Source organism: Serinus canaria, chromosome 11 (genome assembly GCF_022539315.1).
Source record: "Serinus canaria isolate serCan28SL12 chromosome 11, serCan2020, whole genome shotgun sequence".
Lineage (NCBI taxonomy): Eukaryota > Metazoa > Chordata > Aves > Passeriformes > Fringillidae > Serinus > Serinus canaria.
Window position 1 is genome coordinate 3,373,601 of NC_066325.1, and position 20,945 is coordinate 3,394,545.

The window sequence follows — 20,945 nt, forward strand, 5'->3', positions numbered from 1 at the left end:
GCAAAGCTGCCTTTGATTTGGATAAAGAGAAGAGAATTTCTATGAATGGAGTGCAGTGGATGACTGCAGTCTGTTGAGGACCTGTAGATCTTTGATAAATCTTTCCACCTGGAATAGACTTAAAATCAGTTTCTGCATTGGTTTAGTTAATGGTTAAAGCTGTGAAGATTCATATGCAACTTTCAATTTTCACTTGCTTTTCACTGTGTTGAGTTTTCCTCTTGGGAAACAGTTCTTAAAGCACAGAAAATTCCACAGATCCTTTAAAAATACAGCGCTTCCATTAGGCATTCAAACTGCTCTCCTTGTCATACCCACGGCATTCAGGCCCTGGGAGGTTGCTCTGAAGAAGAACATGCATTTCAGAAGGGAAGAGGTGATACATGTGACATGTCTGCATTTTCAAAGATTTTTTTGAGGAAAGAGGTTGGAATCATGGTCTTGGAGGACTCAAGATGTGCGGCAAGATGGTTTCAAATTGACATTTGTTTGTCTGCACATATTTTTCTGAAGCCTAAGAGATATGTAGTCCTCGTGGGATGTCAGTTTTGGCAGGAGGGTGTTGGCACATGGTAGAGCCTCACTGATCCAAACCAAAAATCTGTATCTAGTATTACGTATATAATGTAATAGAATTACCTGATGAAACTTTTTTTTGGTTTTTGACTCGGTAAAAAAGGGTGTTTATTACAACATGTTTTACAAAACCAAGAAATGAAATAAAATCATAACTGATTAATGAGCTGCATGGAAATACTTCCTCAGTGCCACCCACATTTCCCTGGCCCTGATCCTGGAAACACTTCATCACATGTGCAGTTTTATGCACAGATCCTATGTGAAAACTACAGTGTAGTTTTCCCATACTTGTGTCTTTCAGAGATCCAAGAAGGAAAACAATCAGACACTTGCCTTTATTGATTAGCTTTCCCTTGTAGGGGGGTATACATTTTTCATTGTGTTCAAATGATGATTAAATTGCAGAGAGTTGATTACTGAATGATGGTCCTTATACATTCAGATGCTTCAGCTTTGTGCTGCTGACCTGTAATATCATTTTCTACTTGGAATGCCCTTAAGTCTGAGACTCCTGTTTGGTAATACCTTGTTGTGAAACAGCTGTGAACCTTAATTCAAATATTTTTTTCCATGGTGTGTGCACCTATGAGAAGTTGTATTTTCCAAAAGCACTTCCTTTTTATGTATATCCTGTACACAAACAAACCTGTACTGTGAAGAATGGGTTAATATTGCATATGAAGCTATCCGTGCTATTGTGTGAAGGTGCTGTGCTGCACATCTGTCATGGTTTTAATCACTACACCATCCCACAACCTTCCTGGCTTGTGTTTTTCCAAATGGAACCTGGTCATCTCCGAAAGGAAACGATGCACATTTAAATGGGAAGAATATCCAGATTGTTACCGGAATAATCTGTAACTTGAGTAGCTAAGCAGAGTCAAGGTGCACGTTGTGGTCAGTCTGGGTTGGCAGGAAGGTCACTGCCAGCTGCCAGCCTCCCCTCTAACCGGTGGTTCCTGTCTCTTTTCAGTCGGGTTTGATAAGGACGCGGCAGATGGAGTTCCTGATCTCCCCGTTACCTCAGCAGCTGGCCCGCGAGCACAACTACACGTCCCCCGCCGGCCACCACCCGCACGTGCTGTACAAGCGGACTGCCGAGGGGCAGGTGCACGGGTCCCCAGCCCAGCCCCATCCCAAATCCTCCCCCTGGGAACGGCGCGGAACGCGCGCGTCCCAAGCGCACCCCGCGCCGGCCGGCGGGTACCGCCACGGACGGTTCCAAAAGCAGCACTTTTGTGGACGTCGCAAGAAATGTATGTAAGGAAACTTTCTCTCCTTTCTTGAGGTAGTGGCTGTTTCAGGCTGTGTCCTGTGGTGGTCCCGAGGTCTGCTTCACATCTCTTCGCATCCCTTTGGGATGGAGGAGTAATGACTTTTTGTTATGTGATTCTGTCGTGAAACGCGTATGAGAAACTTGAGTTTTGCTCTAAGTTCGTAGAATCATCTCTTTTATTAAGCCATCAGAATCACTGTTTGGTTTTCTTGTGCTTTGCCTAGATTAAAAGATCCCAGTGGTGATTTTTTTTTTCACATTGACATAGTTTTCAGTAAGCAGTTCTGCACAGTGATGGATGGCAAGTCCCTGAACTTCTCTCTGTTAGACTGGGGATAAAACATTAATTAGGCTTGAAGATGGAGGAAAAACCTTAAAAATCATTAATTTCTGAGAGGATAGAGAAAAAGTCTTTCAGAACTCACCATTTGTGTATGAAATTTTCAGCAACTGAGATCTTCAAAAAGAACCACCCATGTAAATAGTTTAAATAAGATTTTGGAGCCATGTCTTAAAAAATATATTGAAATATATTATCCTGCCAAGATCCATTCTGAGTCCTTCATTAGGCCCTCAAATTGCAGAACGTTTTAGAGCCCCCTTGGACCTCATATCTGTACTTTTAGCATTCAGCTGAGTCTTTTTTTGAAAGCTGATCAGCTTCTGAGCTGAGTTTCTTAATGAGGGTTTCCAGGACTGCAAACAGTATTGAAAACAGTGCCTGAGTCCACTTATATTCTTCCAACTTCCTACAGAAGTTCTGAGAAAATGAGCAGCTTCCTTTTCCAAAGGTGTGTAAGGAAGAAGGAGAAAATAAATAGAAGGGAAGGAATGAGAAAGGAGTTAGTGGGAAGGTGGCTGGCTGAGACTGAGGCCTGAAAATGAAAGGCTTGTTAAAATTTCAGAAATCCTTCCCCCCAGGTTTGAAAGCCAACCCTCAAATGCCAGATGCACAAGCCTGTGATTCAACCTGTAAACATTTGCCTTCTACTGCAATCCCAGACTGCCTCATTACATCCTCCCTTTCCCTCCTGTCTGCTTTTCCTGCTGCAGAGCAGGGCTGATGGTGCTCTGCACTGCTCTACACTGGCCCATCTTGTTTGGATTGTCCACTGTGAGTTTGTGCTTTATTTACTGCTCCTCCTGTGACTGCCTGCCCAAAATGAGAATTATCCATGTCCTCTTGGGCTTTTACACAGTGCTTATCCCTATAACAGAGGAGAGCATTTTGAACACTGTATTTGTAGGACCTCCTGGCATGTGAGAAGATATTATTGTTATTCTTGTCTTATAAATGGGTCACAGACACGGGAGATGTCAGAAGTAACCAGTGATTCTGGGAACCTGATTGAGAAACTGAATTTTCTTTAAAATACTTTGTGCTTTTGTAGGTCTACATGTATAACTATTTATTCAATAATTTCATTTATAGCTATGAGCTCTTAGCTGCATATTCAAGCAGGTTTTATGTTAAATGAAGAACATTAAGCATCCAACTGTGATGACATTAATAAAAGTGATTTACTCATCACTGTTTAGGAACTTGATGTCAGACACACTTTTAGGATCTGATTCAGCAAGATGGCATTTAAGTACCTTATCCACAGAACTCTTTCTTTTCACACCCTGTGGTCTTTCACTTTGTGCAGTTCATACCTGTAACCATTTTAGAGAAAGGAAGAAGTTCTAAAAATAACACCTTATTTCCAGACCCAGTCGTGGTTAATTTATAGAACAAATCAATCTCATGTTCACTGAAGGAAATACAAAGAAAATCATATGTCATTGTTTAATTGAGTAGAGGAAAATACAGGATGCAGAAGAAATTAACCCAGTAAAGGGAACCCTTTTTCTATGAGTATTTGGTACTTTTATTCTATTGCCTTTTTTTTCCCCCCTCTTTTTTGGTTTTTACATTGTTTTCCTGGTCTTATTCTGAGATCTGGAGTCATATAAATTTGAATTTTTCAGCAAAATCCAATCTGGTCACCTGGAATAGAGTTTCAGCTTGAATGAACAAAGGGATGAAGAATTCAGGCTGGCAAAAGGGGGTCCTCTGCTATTAACCCTGCCTAGTCAGGGTTAATGTATCGTAACCTAAGAATGAAATCAAACTTGCTGAGCAGTAAGAGGGAAGAGCCCATTGCCACTTGGGTGTCATAAAAATAACTTGTCCCACACACCATCTTTTAAAATTTCATGTGCAGGGACTTTGTAAGCACTAGAAAAGCCAGTTAATCATCTCCCAAACTCTGTCACAACCTAAATGCTTTTAGATCATGAGAGTTAACTGGACTATAGTTAATAAAACATGCATGAACCTGCTGCTGCTTAGGTTTTCTGAGTAGCAATGAAATAAATTCCAAAGCAAAATGTCTCTGCTCATGGATATATGTGTCCAAAGCACTGGAGCTGTACTGCCTTCAAAACAGCACCTGGGCAGTGATGTGCCTTGAACTGAGCACTTCCCTCTTGGGTGAGGCCTGTCCTTGTGTCTTGATGTGCTTCCAGAATAGAAAAGTTCTTTGAGCTTGTAAAGGATGGTTGTGTATAATGATTGATACACTTGAAAATCACCATAACCTTGCCCTTTGTATGTTAAATGCACACCAGAATGCTGAGTTTTTGAAAGCAGAACACTTTTGTGCATTCTGTGGTGTTCTTGATTCCCCAGTTTGGCAGGGTAGAAAGCAGGGTCTGTTTTAGCTCTTTGGAATAAATTTCTGATGAGGAGCAGGCAGGATTTTTTCATTACCTGAGGCTCCCTCACTTGTCTTGTTACATCCTGTGTCAAAAAATCCCAATTATTATCCAAAGAGTTTCTTAAAGTGGCTGTTAATTCTTGATGCAAAGGCAGTGTAGGTTTATGCAGAAGAACCTGTGGATAGCAGGAGCACTGTAGGATGTGGGAGATGGATTTCTCTTCCCAGTTTCTGGTTCCTTGAAGAACTGGAGTAGAAAGCACTCTCCAGCCGTGCCACTGCTTGTGCTGCACCAGCACAGAGGGAGAAAATGCTCCCTAGAATTGGGATGTGCACTGCCTGTTGCCATGCCCCCCTTGGCATTGTCTGACTCAATAAATACATTCCCAGCAGGAATGATCTCCTGGCGGTTTGGCGTGGGAGGCCAAAGTCAGTCCCAGCATCAGGCTGGCAGGAATTTTCTTGTGGTGTGTATCTGATTTCTGCACTGCCCGTGGGCATCTGTTGTGGAAAGGACTTTTTTGCCAACTGCTATGTTAGTAGCACGTGCCAAACACCTCAGGAAGTTATCAAAAGGACAGGAAAAATGCAGATACTTTGTTAAAAATTCTGTCTTTTTTTTTTTTTTTCACAGATGCTGCCATTTTATTAGATTAATTCCTTATTTTAAACTGCTTATTGGATACAAATGTGGTTCTCCCATTTCCTTCTCTCCCTGTAGCAGTCCTTCCCTCAGGAATGAATCAGGTCTTTTTTAATAAATATGGAAGGACTCAGCCAGAAGTATTAAATCACATGCTATAAAAATAATCTAAAGCTTTAAACCTGTGATTCTTCATTTTCTGATGAATCAAACTGTTCATGGGTGATCTGAACTCTTTCCAAAACAGTTTTATTTCCTTTTAGATGCACCCAAGCCACCCACAGAAGAGACCTACATTCTCTCAGATGAGTACGGGACTTCTGCAAGGTTCAAGAGATCATCTGCTAAAATTCAGAAAAATGGAAGTCTAAATGTTGAAACCCTTGTTGTGGCAGATAAAAAAATGCTGGAGAAACACGGCAAGGAAAATGTAACAACATATATCTTAACAGTCATGAACATGGTAAGGTGTCACTGAAGTGTCTTTTCTCTGGGGAATATTGGTGTGTCAGAGTAGGATCTTTCATTAGACAAATACTGATGACAAAAAGAGCAGAGACACCTGATGCAAGCCTTTCTTCAAGCCTCATCTATTGTAGTACTTTTATCAAAAAGCCTTCAAATTTGCATCTTTAGAACATCACAGCTCTGGCAACAGTACTGTAAAGAAAAATAATTAGAGAGTTTTCAAAATGTTAAATATTAATATACTTCCTCTGAAATACAAAAAAAGGCAGATACTCTGAAATTGAAACTTTCATTCAGTATCACGAAGCTTTATCTGTTTCATCTCATGTCTCCTAGAAACACTTATTTGAGAAAGCACAAATACATTTCTATAAAATTGATGTTATTTGACTAGAAATATGTTTTCCTGCATGGCCTTGCTCTTTACTTTTGTACTGTAAAACTTGACCTTGAACCTTGGCCTTAATTACACTTGATCCTGGAGAACAAGGACTGATCAAAGCCCATTGAAGTCAATAGAAGGTTTTTGACTAAGTGTAATTTGGGGCATAATTCTTCTGGTTTGAGTTTTTGGGTTAATCCTACAAGGTGTCTAACTCCGTAAGTTAGTGCTGAAAATTGAAGTCCAAGGCAATAACACAGTACATATGTTTAATCCATTAAAAAGGGATTATGCATGTAGGTGATATTTCCTCTCCAATAATCTTTGCAGGTCTCTAGTCTGTTTAAGGATGGAACAATTGGAAGTGATATAAACATTGTTGTTGTCAGCCTGCTTCTTTTGGAACAAGAGCCTGTAAGTTGTGTCAGAATTTTTGTCTGAGCTGCATTTGCTGCTGTTCACTGGGAGCATTGGCTGCTCCCACGTTGTGTGCAGGGAGGTTTCCTAAGGCATAGAGTGTGAGAAGAAGATTAAAACTGCCAAAATCTCCAAAATGACACTTTCTACTTATCACTGCTTTTTGGGTTTTGATTCTAAATTCTTCATTTCATATAAATATTCTTTAGAAACATTGAAATGCTTCCAGTAAGATAAAACCTAACATTTTCTAGCATTTCCTTGAGGTGAAATGGCTGGAATGAGAAATCTATTTAATAAGTATTTAAATAAATGGAATAATTTTGAACTGGGCTTTCTAAGGTGTGGTGATCAGAAGTGGTAAGGAGTCAGAAGTCCCAAAATGAAGAAAACATATAACAAAAGGGGGGAGCAGTGCCAATTCTTGTGTCAAGGGTGCTGAGTCAAAAAAGACAAAAATCTCTTTTGCTGAAAAGAAACTTGTGAAGGGTTGAGCCACTTGGATAATGCTCTTCTTCCCCAGCAATCACAATATTGAATATGGCTTGGTGTTCAGCATTCTCAGGAATCAAATGTTTGTACATTAATTCCAGCCACCAGCTTTGGAAATATCAGTGTTTCTGGGGAGAGGCCCAGCTTTGTTTTACAGTTGTAAGAGATTCCCTCATCAGCTGGCTCTGCCTCACAGACAGTAAACGTGGGAATACATAAACTGATGTGGAACAAATAAGAAATATTAACTCCCTTTTCCCTAAGCAGCTCTTACTCTTTCAATCTCCTCTCTCACGCCCTGCTGGAAACACCTTGTCTGTGTGTCCATCCCTCCCTGTAGGGCGGGTTGTTGATCAACCACCACGCTGACCAGTCCCTGAACAGCTTCTGCCAGTGGCAGTCTGCCCTGGTTGGGAAGAACGGGAAGCGCCACGACCACGCCATCCTCCTGACGGGCTTTGACATCTGCTCCTGGAAGAACGAGCCCTGTGACACTTTAGGTGTGACACCAAACCAGGGGCTGCGAGACCTGGGCTTGCCCACAGCAGGAGCTGGGCTGGCTTCAGATAAGAGAGTCCATTGTGTGTCTTGTTGTTGGTCTACTTGAAGAGGACAGGACAGTATTATTTTTGGGTTGTCACCTCTTCAAGGAATATTTTTGATTTTGAGCATATTTCTGAGCCACTCTACTTTTATTTTCTTTTTGTAACTGCTTGCCTTTTTATTAAATGGGATTCCTCCCTAATTGGGAGCAGTAAAGGCATGGGTGGGGGGGGTGGATTGAGGGGAGAATAATTTTTACAAATAAAGTGTAGTTGGAGAAGTTATGTTTGATTTATACTTTTTATATGGGAGTTCCTTAAGTGTCAAATAAAAGTCTGCTGTAATTCCTCCGTGATAAACCTGATGGAGTAGACAAGTGTCTCCATGTGCCAAAACAAACTGGCTTATTAGGACCAGTGCAGATGATATGTGAGTTTGGAATTCTGTGGAGGAACAAGCTGTTTTACTGCTTCCTTCCTTCCTTCCTCCAGGATTTGCACCCATCAGTGGCATGTGCAGCAAATACCGCAGCTGCACCATTAACGAAGACACAGGCCTTGGACTGGCTTTTACTATTGCTCATGAGTCTGGACACAAGTAGGTTTCTTCTTCTGTAAACAAGTATGTAACTGAATGGAAACGTGCCTATTTAATATAAATGAGTTAAATACAGATCATTTGGATTGGCACATTCTAAATTTAAATCCCTTGGAAGCCCAAGGAGTGGTAGTGAGCTGGGTTCCATCCAGCTGGTGACTGGTCACCAGTGGTATTCTGCTGGGTCAGACCAAGCCAGTCCTCTCTAATACCTTTGAAATTCCCACACTGCTCCCATATTCTGGTAGGCAAATCCATTCTGGTATCCCTGTGGTTGCTCCAAAAAGAGAAGGGTTGCTGCAGGTTACAGCAGCTTCCCTGGAGAGGTGATCTCCCTGAGTCTCTTGGAGTCTCCTTTTCCCAGAAGACCCAATGTTTCATGAAAAACTTTGAACCTGCTCTTTGTTCTCTCTACCTGTTTAATGAGTGATTTGGGTAAAACCCACCTTTGGTATGGTTTCTGCCTTTCTGTATTTATGTTCATAAGATTTCCATTTGTTTTCTATTGTAGAAAGACTGTAATTTTCTTAGAACGTGGTGTCCCTCATACAAAACCAGTAATAGTCTTTTGTGGAGATTCAGCTATTCTTCAGATTGCTGAATTAAATCTAAACAAGGTGATCAGGTTTTGTCCTGACGTTTTTTCTCCCAATAATTTTGAATTACCTTTCCACAACTTTGTGCATGGTTTTGATTTCTAGCTTAGCACAGCTCAAGCCGGAGTCTGTCTCACCACTGGCAGTAGAGAAGCAGAGTTTCTCTGTGTGGGATCAACCTAACATCAAGGCTTAGTTAAAAGGTCTTTATTTTTCAGCAACATTAATGCACAGAAAACCTTTGGAAAGCAGTGGTGCTGTATTCTGCTGATTGGTCAAGGCATGAAGCCTTCCCCTTCTGCCTGGCTGCTCCAGGACTATTCAGTTTTCATTGCACTGATGTGCTCTGCAGTGCACACCATGACCTAATGTCTACACCAGTGACCCTTTCACAGGTTTCTGTGCATCTGAAGGGAAGCAAGGAATTAAAGAGTAATCCAGCTGCACTGAGGCCCGTGGGAATTGTGCCAAAGCATTCAAAGAAACAGATATGTAATATGAATATTGTGTGATCCTCCTGTCAAACTAATGCAGTTTCACTGACCTCAGTACATTTTTAATGACCTTCTATCAGTATTAGTAGAGAATCAGGCCCATAGCTTATTCTTCAAGAATTATCCCATTTAGTCTCTTGATGTTCTCTTCACTTTTTATTTTTTCTTATTTGCTTTGAGAGAGTCAAATTGGATTTTTTTTTCTTTTTTTTTCTTTTTTTTTCTTTCCCCTTTTGTTTCACATATTATTCAACCTTTCCTTGGTATACTTCCATGCTCCTAATAAAATGCTTTTTATCTCTTGGGAAAAGCCTGTGCCAGAAACAAAATGCCTTTATGATCACTTGTCAAGTTCATGGTCCTGAGACTACCTAAAATATGATGTAAGACAACAGAAGTTGGTTTCTGTGATACAGAGATTCTTGGAAGGAAAAAAACTGTGACAGCTTTGGAGGTGCTGAGGTCCACTAACCAAAGGTTTCACGGGGGGAATATCACACTCTGTGATCCACTGAAAGCTCCAGTGGTTAGACATTTCACTGTTTTGTGAGACATTTTAATGATTTTCTAAAGTTTGTGCTTTTACCTGAAACCTTAACAGCTCTTCTGGATGTACAGAGCCCGTTGTGTCAGTGGGATATAAACTGGGGATTCTCTGGCTGCAGTGCAGGGGGACACAGTGTTTTATGAAGGGTTCTAAAACACTGCCTCAATTGGTACTTTTTTAGTCCTTTTATAGGAAAACCATATATTTTAGGAAGTTTGGAGTCTCAGCTGGTGGCAACACATGCAGTAATTCTGATGAGCCTGTAATGATTTATAGCAGTAGAGGCTGGAGCCCAGTAAATGAGATATTCTCCAGTAAATGAGATATTCCCTGCACATGCACAGATTACATTTATAAAGTCACCAGTGTTCTACAATATTGAAGTAACAGATGATGAAATTTCTATCCCAAACACATTGAAACTCACAGATGTCCCATACAGTCAGTAAAATCAGAACAGGGAAAGGAAACCCTCTAAAAATTAGCTTTATTATATCAATAAAAGCCCTATAATTTGTAATTATATTGTGATTTTTTTATTATCGCTTATTATTTTTTATATCATCCTAACCTCTCCTAGTGAAAGCAGGGCCTCCTGATGCTCAGACTGAGCAAAACACCCCATAAGAGCCAGTTTTCCCAGTAAGAGGCACTATTCCCATTAAACAGTTCCAGTCTAGACAAAATGACACTGTATAACAAAGGTGAGGAAACCAATGTGATTTGCCTGCAGTGGCCAAAATTAGAAAAATAGCAATATTTTTGTATTCATACTTCTGTATTCTATTCATTCACAGCCACTTCCTTTGCTACAGATGGAGCTCTGTAGCTCTTCCCTCTGACCAGGAAGGCAGTTCTGGTGTGTAAAGCACATTCCTGGGGGTGGTGTTTCCCTGGATTGTGATCCCCACCACATCCATGTCAGCAGGCATTGTCCCTGGGCAGAGACAGGCTCACACTGCTGTGCAGGCTCTAAGCTGACAGATCCCTAGGAAAGGACAAGTGGGGCTGAACACGAGGTCTGTGGTGTCCATCCCCCCCACCATGGAGCTGTTCTGCTTTGGGGCGGGGAATGGGTAAACTGGGAAACCTGGGCACAGGCTGCAGCTCCTCTGGGCAGTGTCCTGTCACTGGCTCCCTGTGCAGCACCAGTGGGGCTTTTCCTTGCAGCCTGACCATCCTTTCCCATCAGTGTGTGATGGCAAAAATTGCTGCTAATTGGAACCTTCACGCTAATTTTTGTGGTGCTTAAGTTTTCATCTCTTTGGAAGGAAAGGGATAAACTCTACCTTCCCTGTGGAGTTCAAGCATTGAGCTGTTACCCAGAAAGTGTTTCTTTCCCCCCATATTTTTTCTTGCTTCTGTTTAATCTAGACTCTCCCACCTGGTTCTCTTTCCAGCTTTGGGATGATTCATGATGGAGAAGGAAATGCTTGTAGAAAAGCTGAGGGAAATATCATGTCTCCCACGCTCACTGGAAACAATGGAGTGTTTTCTTGGTCTGTGTGCAGCAGGCAGTATCTCAACAAATTTCTCAGGTAGGTCAGATGTAAATCTGGGCCAGTGCCAGGGAATGCAGCTTTAGTAACTGGGCTTGAATTCTTGAACAGCATAAAAATTACTGAAGTGTGAAATTCTCCTCCTTTAAAATGAGCTCAGACCCTTGCAGCGTGTGAGCCCACACGCTCAGGCTGCCGCAGCAGTGAGGTGGTGTGGCCTGGAAGGGCTTCTTGTCCTGCCTTGTTTCATAAGCAGGAGTTTCACCCTCCAGGAATACCCTGCAGTCTGACTGGCACATCATTCTTTCCCAGGCATTCCTGTCAGCAGCTGGGTTTGTTGGAGAATGAGTAGGAAGTGCACACAAAAGAGGGCAGACACAGTGGTACCAAAGTCATTTCAAAATGTAAATTAACATCAGTGGCCTTTCTCACTGGAGTTTCTCTCTTGATCTAGCTCATGTCACGAGTAAAGGCCATTTTACATTTTTCACATCCTGTTTCTGGGAGAAACAAAAAGGGAGAAAGGGAAGGTTGTCAGGTTTCTTCCCAGCGTGTTGTCATTACTCAGTGATGCCTTTAGAGGAACTGTTCTTCAATCCCTATTTAATTCATGATTACATTAATCTTTCCCTAATATTATTTTTTTCATTCATGGGTAGACTATACAGAAATACTAAAAAAAGTGTAGGAGGTATTTTGAGGAAGAGCAACACAGGCATTTTAGATATTAATTCCTTAGAGTGAGAAGCAGGCACCTCAGTAGTTATGTGGATCTGGTCCTTGAATTCCCAATCAATATCTTTGAGTAGCAGCCAGGAAAGGTAATGGAGTTCTGGGTTTTTTTTCACGCTGCAGTGATGAAATGTATTTTTTGTACAGAAGCAAATTGCAAGCTAAAAAGTGACGTGAGCCCTCCATCCTGCCATATGGTCCCAGAGACTGACACTTGGGAGGCAGAGCCAGCATGGATTCCCTTCTGTACACAGGGGGTGCCAGGCAGAGATGAAGGGGGAAAGGTGGAGCTGGGAGCTGTGCTCTGCCCAGCCCAAAGCACACACCCTGCACCAGCCTCCTGGCAGCTCCACACAGGGCAAATGCTGCAGTGGGACACTGTGCCTGCTCCTTCTGCTGGCTCCTCCTTTGGGGAATCCACTGATGGGAAAGAAGCAGATGAGGGCAGCTCGCTCTGGGTTATCCAGGAATACAGGGAGGCAAGGAATTTGGCATCATTCTTTCTTGTTGTCCCAACAGTCCCAAAGCCTGGAAATTCCTGCTTCCTTAAAACTATGCAGGCCAGGCTACCAACAAGATGTCAAGAGCTTTTGGTTCCTGCACATAGATGTTCATGTTTCAGAGCATGCCTCTAAAACCAGTTAAAGGTACTGTATACCATATTATGTATTTGTGCTGGTCTGTAGCAAATTAAAATATTTTGATGTCAAGATCATAGTCATGATTAATTTACCTTCTCATTATAGTACAGCTCAAGCTGCCTGCCTGACTGATGAACCTAAGCAAACAGGACAGTATAAATACCCTGACAAACTGCCAGGGCAGATCTATGATGCTGATACCCAGTGCAAATGGCAATTTGGAATGAAAGCAAAACTATGCAACCTCAGCTTTGTAAAGGTACCTATCCATGCACTTTTGGGAGGTTACAATGGCACGAGAGAACTGCAGTACACTGAAAAATCACAAGTACAGGGCTCTTTTGAGGCCTGGGCTATTTCTCTGCCTTATCTGGCTTGGCAATTTGCTTTGAAGGTCCTGGACTCTTGAGGAATATCCCAGCCCCAGGGGAGCTTCAGAAGGAAATGTGTTCCTTCCAGGAGTCATAAGGGGGGCAACTTGAATCCACATGAGCCATGAACCCTTGCCTGCTGTGCTAAGGGAAATTAGCAGGCAGTAGAGTTTTGATCAAAGCTTGTGTGGGGTAAGAAGGACTCAGTTTCTTGTGTTTTACTTTTATGACAGCAAAAAGCCTGGGAGAGATCTATGGGGTTATTTTAGAGCAATGAAATGTAACTTATACTCTTGACTTCATGATGAATGATTAATTTAGATTAACCTATTGTTTTAATGACTGTTACACTCCTTACTGGTCTCTTCAGAGAAGGCATTTTTTAAAATAAGCTGGAGTGCTCATTCTGAAAAAAGGTATGGTAATTTCTTTCACTCCTGCTATTATCCTGGAGTATTTTGATTTATTATATACCAACTATGTTATTCAAGTGGTGGCAGCTGTGTTTCTTCCACAGCTAATAGACAAGGAAGAGGGAGTGAACAGCACTGTGCACAGACTGCCTTTCCAGATATCTTTCTGTGGTTTAGAAAAACCTTGTCTCTTCACAGTATTATAGTCCCTGCAGACACGATGAAATTTTAGCCATGAACTTTTTAACACTGTTTGTATTCTATTATAATCTCACACTCAATATAATTTTAAGAAATATATAGTGAAATGGTGCATAAACAAGCAGGCAATATATAGGGTAGGTCTGTGCTAGGAAACTTTAACCCAGGCTTTTCCAGATTCAGAAAAGTTTATTTCTATGTCTTTTAAGGTAGCAAAAGCATGTTTCATTGGTTACTCTTCTTAAATACCAGGAAATAATGGAAATTATGAGCAGTGTAGTGAGTACTGTTTCCTTTTCAGGATATCTGCAAATCCCTTTGGTGTCACAAAGTGGGTCACAGGTGTGAGACAAAGTTCATGCCCGCAGCAGAAGGAACAGCTTGTGGGATAAGTATGGTAAGTTGTTTTATAAATAAAATATTGTCATCCTAACTCGAGTTTAGACTGTCTTTGGTCACATACAAGGTCTCATCAAAGCCAGCTTTAGCCAGATCCCTCCAGATTTGCTGTCCTAGACTTTGAGATTGCTTTGTAAATTATTCCACTGAGATTCATACTCAGGATGTGGCCTCCCAGTGGTACCTGTCTGATGGCAGGGCCTGGTTCCTCTCCCAGGGAGCTGTGGGATCAGATATCTCTGGCAAATCTAAATCAGTAAGAAAATACATTAATTACAACAGGAGTTAGATCAATGTTTTCAATTCCACTCTGATATGAGCATACCTTAAGTCATGCTATTGCTGTACAAACTATGTAAGGCCATATTTTCATCAGAGATCACCACTAAAAGAGCTTATTTGTTTGAGTCAAACCTTATAATTTACACTCAGCCTATTTGTTTGTATTTACCCTCATTTTTTGCACTTATTTGAGTTGAACCTTCTAATTTACTCTCATCTGTAGTTTTGCAAAATATTTTCTTTACCTATAAGATTTCTTCCAGCAGAAGATTGTTTTGATTTTGAAGTAACTGACAAATGTCGTATTTTGCTTTTTCTCTTTGTGCAATATTTCCTAACTGAATCATGAAAGGGAGACATGTTAGCAGAATTCTGGGAGGCTGTGTGTAAACCACACGGGAAGTGTTGAGGCTCTGCAGCTCAGGGTCATAAAGTAACGTGGATTTTTGGGAGAAGAGTAAGGCAAAAAAGCACTCTTCAAGTGAACAGTTTTGAAAATTCGCTACCTCAGGGGTCTTCAACTCAAAACTTGGACAAATATTAGAACATTACTTCTGTATGCCTCTGTGTGGATTGATGCCCCACTCCAGAGTCCTTGTCCTGCTGTGAGCTGCTCACTGAGTTCAGTGGGTGACTGTATTAGGATCAAGCTCTGGAGCTTTTAAATGTTGGGTGTTTCATTTCTTTTTTTCATCTCCCAGGTGCTGCTGACTGTGTTTTGTGTCCCTGTCTTGCAGTGGTGTCGCAGAGGACAGTGTGTGCAGTACGGGGAGCACGGGCCCAAGCCTGTCCATGGCCAGTGGTCTGCCTGGTCCCCCTGGTCCGAGTGCAGCCGCACCTGCGGAGGGGGGGTCACCTATCAGGAGAGACACTGCAACAATCCAAAGTAAGACACAGACATGGAAAGGTGGTGTTTGTACTCTGTTCTAGGGCAGGAAATGAGCAGGGTGCATTTCTGCAGGGAAGTGTTTGTAGGGCTTTCTCCCATGTCCAGTGCGGGCAGCCCTTGGGTGGGAGACAGTTCTGTGTCCTGACCCCAGAAAGCAGAGGCTGGCTGCAGACTGCTGCAGAGCCTCAGCATCTCCAGCCCAACTTGCTACTTTTATTTTGGGATGATGCAGTTTATCAAACACCTGCAGAAGTAAGGAAGCACTGTACAGACATTTTTACATTTTACTCTTTTAAATTTTACATTTAAGGAAGCACCATACGGACATTTTTACACCTAACAGCCTATGAGCAGGAGAAAAAGATCTTAAAAGCTATTAAGACTTCTACCGAGATCATGTTATCCAGGATGATAAGGGCAGCTGTCTTTGCATGCCTGTCATGTCCTTACATTCTTTTGTATTTCAGGAGTCAAACGAAAGTTGCTGATCCCTGAAATTGTGTGCTAACTCATGAAACGTTTTTTTTATTTGCCTCTAATTAATATCCTATCTATGTAAATACCATTCATTTTAATAAGCATTTCAAAGTAGATTAAAAGTGTTAACTGACCAGCATCTTTCCCAAGTACTCAACTCACTGCAGCTTACAAGAAAAGAAGGATTTCCCTGTTTTATTTTCCACACAAATACAGCAGGCATAGACACATGTATTCCTCATTGCACACAGTAAAAGCAGCATTTAAGCTGCAGTAATAAAAAGCAAAGAAAATATGACACAGTTTATATGAGGCTGTAAAGAAGCCTCTCATCTACTATACCATGCTGCAGTGTAATATCCATGCTTCATATACTATGTTATTGGAGAATGTGAGTTAGTTAAAATAGTCTTTATTACCCTCAGTCAAGCCAATTTTTGCAGATCCGTAGCAGAGTGTTTTATCAGCCTTTTTTGTTGTTTCTCAGTTCATTTTCATAAATAAAATTACTTGGATATTTTCCCTTGTGAAGCAGTTTAGCACAAGAATGCAGGGCCTCAGTTAGAGGCCATATGTATATATTTTGGTGTTCCTGCTTTGGTCCCTGCTTTTCTTGCTGAATGGGTATGGCTGCACATTGTTCTCTGCATTTATGCATAATCTCCTCCTTGCTCTCTGTGTGTGACAGGAGAACGGTAATGGTTCAGTTTGGTGCACTGGTGTGATTGATAAAGATTTCTGGGAGCTTTAAACAGGATCTCTTCAACATGAAGTGTGTCAGCTGCTGTAGCATTTAGAACTTCCCTTCAGAGGGAACTGTCCTAATGAAGAAAGATTTGATGTAACCAAGTCATACCTGGTACCAGAGCTGGATCATGTTTACACTAGATTTAATTCCATTCTATCAGTAGTAACCCAGTTAGGGCAAAGAGAAAATGGTATAATTCTCTCTCAGAGTTACATTGATGGAATGACAGGAGTATAAATAAGCCACACAACAGTGCACAAATGTCCAGGTAGCTGTATTTGACATCACAGCATTTTGTACGAATGTGGAATCAGAAGAAAAATAATATCATCTATTTTCAATGCTACACCACACAGAATGATTTAAGGACTAGTCCCTGTTCATTGTTAACCTCTAAAAATATACAGCAATTCAAAATAATGATTCCTTTCTTTCTGAATTTCTGAAACATATTTCAAATGTTTATACATTTTGATACATAATGTATGCTATTTTATATGTGATATATTTATGCCACTTTTCCCAGTCCATTTGTGCAGGAGCTGATGCTTGTTTTGTTCAAAAGCTTGATAGATGATTCTGGATAGCAAAATTTTGAAAATGACAAAGAATGACATTTCTGAAAATTAGATTAGAACAAGGGTGTGGCTCTGTGAAGAACTGAGTGGACTCTGAAATGAAATCACAATGACTGACATCTTATGAACATTGAGGGAAATGTCTCAGTTTCTGGTGATTTAAAGGTGACCCACGTTACCAGAAATTTAAGGGCAAGTGAGGAATACAGCATGAGGCTGTTGTGTGTGAAAATCTTGTTACCTGTGTGAGTTTGTGAAATCCTCCACTTGCAAGTAATATCCAACCAATTCAATTCCCATCCTACCAATTTTCAGGCAGTCCTTGTGACCACACCCAAGCAGCTCTGGGTATGGCTTTGGAATTCCCACTGGAGCTGTGCACAAATTCTCACTGACAAACACCCATGGGGATCACCTGCAGTCCACAGAACTGGGCAGATTTGCTAAAATCATTATGTTCCTGTAAATTGTCACAGTGTAATTTCATGGATCTGGTTTTCATACACCACAGCACTTTACAGTTGAGGTACTTTTCCAAGATAGAAATTGATTGCATAATTTAATAGTTTGGCTGGGAAAGCACCTGAAGAGTGCCCGAGAGATTTAAATTAATACCTCAATCATATCTGTGGGACTGCACCCTACCCCTCACAATAGTGCATTGTTCAGCAGAGCAGAATGGAGTTGTATGCAGTCAAAAGGCTGAACCAAAACTGCTTGAACACATTTTTAAAAATCTTTTGTATATAACATCTGTAACAGTGATTATGAAAATGTGAGATGCAAACTGATGCAAATTAATGATGCCATTTAAAATACTTCTAAAAAACAAATACTGTGAAAGGCATTGTAGACCTTTCAGATTCATGCAGGATAATAAAGCTTTGTGATACTGTCATAATATGGGCACAGGATGAGCAGAAGTGTTTTACATTCATGAAATTAAATGATTACAAAAAGTGAAAATTAGGAGTCTGGAATTTCAGAGTTTTAATTCATTTGGTATTGCATGAAATACTTTCCTGGATCACATGAATTTCAGGATTTCTCACACTGCGTTGTGTTGCAGTGAATGTCATGGTTAAGGAACTCTACCCTTGAAAGGATACTTTAGAACTAATTTAAGCTACTCTTGTAGCATTTTAGTATTTGAGTCTCATAGGGAGTGGAGTACTTACCATTTTGTCCTCAGACTCCTTTTCCAAATCTGTCTTTGGAGACTTTTTCTTGTTGGCCTTTCTCACCACATTTCTCCCTTTTCCAATTATCCTCAGCAAGACCTCAGGCAGGTCACCCTGTTGATGTCAGTTCTGGAGGGGGGTCACAGAGGGGTGAAAGCTTGAGGCTGTGTCTGTGCTGGGGGAACTGTACCACTACAGAAAAACTGGGATGTCCTTTGTGCAGGGCATTCCACTGCAAGTGTGGATACACCAACAGCTTCTGCAGGCAGCCCACCCAAAACCTACTGGTGTTACAAACATCCTCAAGAAAAGCAGGATTTCCTCAGTGTGGATAACAGTATTTCCACAGGAATTTGTACTTGTAGATCTCCATCTCTTTTCCTGTGAATTACTTAACTCCTACTGACATCTTGTTGGTAAAAATGAAGATGGAGAAGTTTCCATCACTCTCAAGCCAACAGTTTCAGTAATGGGAATGTACTGTAATATTAAAATGCTGTAATGGAGCTGGGAAACAGAATGCCTCTTTCAGAGCCTTCTTAGTTTGGAGGAATTTTGTCCCATCCTTAAAATCAAGAGTGCAGCTGGAAATCACGATCTAGCCATAAATAATTCCATTATATTGCTTATTTGGTGGCATTTACTTGGAAGGAGGTTGCTTCTTTTCCTTACACTAAAGCAGATTTGTTCTCTGGGGTTGAAGGAGGTCAAAAATCCTCTGTGTGCTGAAGCTCTAAGGAAAGTCTGTAGGGAATTGAGTCAGCACCCAACAGTTTGGCTGCCTTAACTCAAAGCTCTCACCAACTGCCCAAAGTCCACATAAACACTCCCTGATTTCACTGCTGTTCCATATCCTCCCTGCCCTTCACAGGCTGGATTGCCACCAACTAGGACAGAAAATTTGACTTTTAGGCCTTCACCATTTACCCAGTATCAGTGTAGCTGGCAGGTGACCTCAGGAAAAGTCAGTGGAAGTTGTTGTGGTTTTTTCCACAGCACTGGTGATTTAACACCGTTTTAAACACAGGAACAGGTGGGTTTCCATCTCTTTCTCCAAAACACTTTTTTGTAGCCCAGAATTTTGGAAAAGGCAGATATTGTGTAAGTAAAACATGAAAAAGGCAAGTCCCAGCTTGGTTAGAGGGTTAGACATATGGGAGTTAAAATTCAAATTCACAGCAAGCAGAAGCAACACTTGGATTTTCTCCTCCATGTTGCACAGAGCTATCTCCATGCTACTCCAGGCATGAGCAAGTCAAGAGTTGCATGGGATCCTTGGATGTGGGGAATAGTTACAGCATAGTGATTAGGGATTTCAACAAACAATATGCTTCAATTGCTCATTCTATACTCTTTGAATTTTAAACTTTTGCTTTTAGCTAAAATATCACTGTTATTCAGTATCTTTTATATTATTCTGGGGTTTTTTTTCTTAATGTGTGTATAATATGGGCAAAGCTGTCCACTCAAAGTTTATATCTTGCCCTTCAAGTATGTAAGTTCCCAAATTTTTAAAAAAGTCATTACATAAATAAATGCAAGTGTAGCATTGGTACATTTCTTTTTGCTTGATGCCAGAAATGTATAATACAACAAAGGGTTCTTAGAATTTGTTGTTTTGAAGACTTGGCTCAGTGCTTGCAGATGTGTATCTGAGCATTGTGAAACTGCACAAGTGACATCAGTGAATTGCTAAGTTCAAAAGAGCAATCTTGCATTTTACATTGTTTAACAATATCTGTGCACAGACCAAATGGTTAAAAAAAATAATATTCTGATAATGTGAGGTATGAGCAAAGGAATAGAATATGCTCTTTCCATTCTGGCCAAGGTGAAGGGAAATGCCCAGGTAAGGTTTGCTGAAGTGGATGTGACATGTTTCAAATTACCTCGGAATTCCTGCACTTTCCTAAAGCTGGACAACTATGCACAGTCCCTGTGTCCTCTGACTATTTAAAAGCACATTTTTTCAATATGATTTACCAAATAAATGAACAAGCAAATGTAATCATTCATCCTCTTTTCGTTTGATCAGTGTTATGTTATCCTTTATTAACTCTAATTGAGATAGGTAATTCTTTGCACATGTTCATTCCTTGGTTACAGCAGAGTAAAAATAGCTGCATAACAAGGTTGAACCCAGCCAGGACCAAATAGCCCTATAAATTTAAATTAGTGCAAACATGACTCACCTCTAGATGGTTGCATCTTTGCTGAGTCTGCAGTGATCCAAGTAGATAATTCATGTCAACTGCTTTGCTTGGTTTTAGGAACCGTGAAAATTAATGGCCCATATAAGAAATACTGATCTCCCAGGGCAGAATGTCCTCTTCTGTTCCCTGTATTCTCACACACGTGTAACATGCCAATCACACAAAAGGGGGACTTTGCAAAATCACCTTTTTCTCTTTCCTTTGCAGGCCGCAGTACGGCGGGAAGTTCTGCCAAGGCTCCAGCCGTGTCTATCAGCTTTGCAATAAGCAGCCTTGCCCAGCAGGCAGCCTGGACTTCCGAGCCCTGCAGTGTGCAGAGTACAACAGCAAACCCTTCCGGGGCTGGTTCTACAAGTGGAAGCCCTACACCAAAGTGGAAGGTGAGAGTGGCCCTGCTCTCAGGGACAGGGGGCTCTGAGCGCCCATTCACCCGTGTGCTCGGGGCGAGCATCACCCCCTGTGAGCAGACACAGGCTCTTGGGGCTGGGTGAGATGTGCCTGCTTTCTGGCAGAGCTGGAGCCAGGCTGCTGTGTGATCCTGCCTGCAGGGACAAGCAGGATTGATTTGGGCTGGGAATTCGAGTC

The 20,945-nt window shown here is 41.3% G+C and overlaps 1 protein-coding gene across 3 annotated transcripts in view; it reads left to right on the forward strand.

Moving 5' to 3' along the window:
- ADAMTS18 (ADAM metallopeptidase with thrombospondin type 1 motif 18) overlaps positions 1 to 20,945 on the forward strand; it is a 78,401-nt gene that overhangs the window by 26,875 nt on the left and 30,581 nt on the right. For all 3 annotated transcript variants that reach the window (XM_050978977.1, XM_030227764.2, XM_050978978.1), the window contains exons 4-13: positions 1,553 to 1,835; positions 5,464 to 5,663; positions 6,381 to 6,464; positions 7,300 to 7,459; positions 7,994 to 8,099; positions 11,137 to 11,274; positions 12,714 to 12,867; positions 13,895 to 13,990; positions 15,012 to 15,160; positions 20,568 to 20,740. In XM_050978977.1, the coding sequence (XP_050834934.1) occupies positions 1,553 to 1,835; positions 5,464 to 5,663; positions 6,381 to 6,464; positions 7,300 to 7,459; positions 7,994 to 8,099; positions 11,137 to 11,274; positions 12,714 to 12,867; positions 13,895 to 13,990; positions 15,012 to 15,160; positions 20,568 to 20,740 (1,543 nt within the window). The remainder of the gene's footprint in view (positions 1 to 1,552; positions 1,836 to 5,463; positions 5,664 to 6,380; positions 6,465 to 7,299; positions 7,460 to 7,993; positions 8,100 to 11,136; positions 11,275 to 12,713; positions 12,868 to 13,894; positions 13,991 to 15,011; positions 15,161 to 20,567; positions 20,741 to 20,945) is intronic.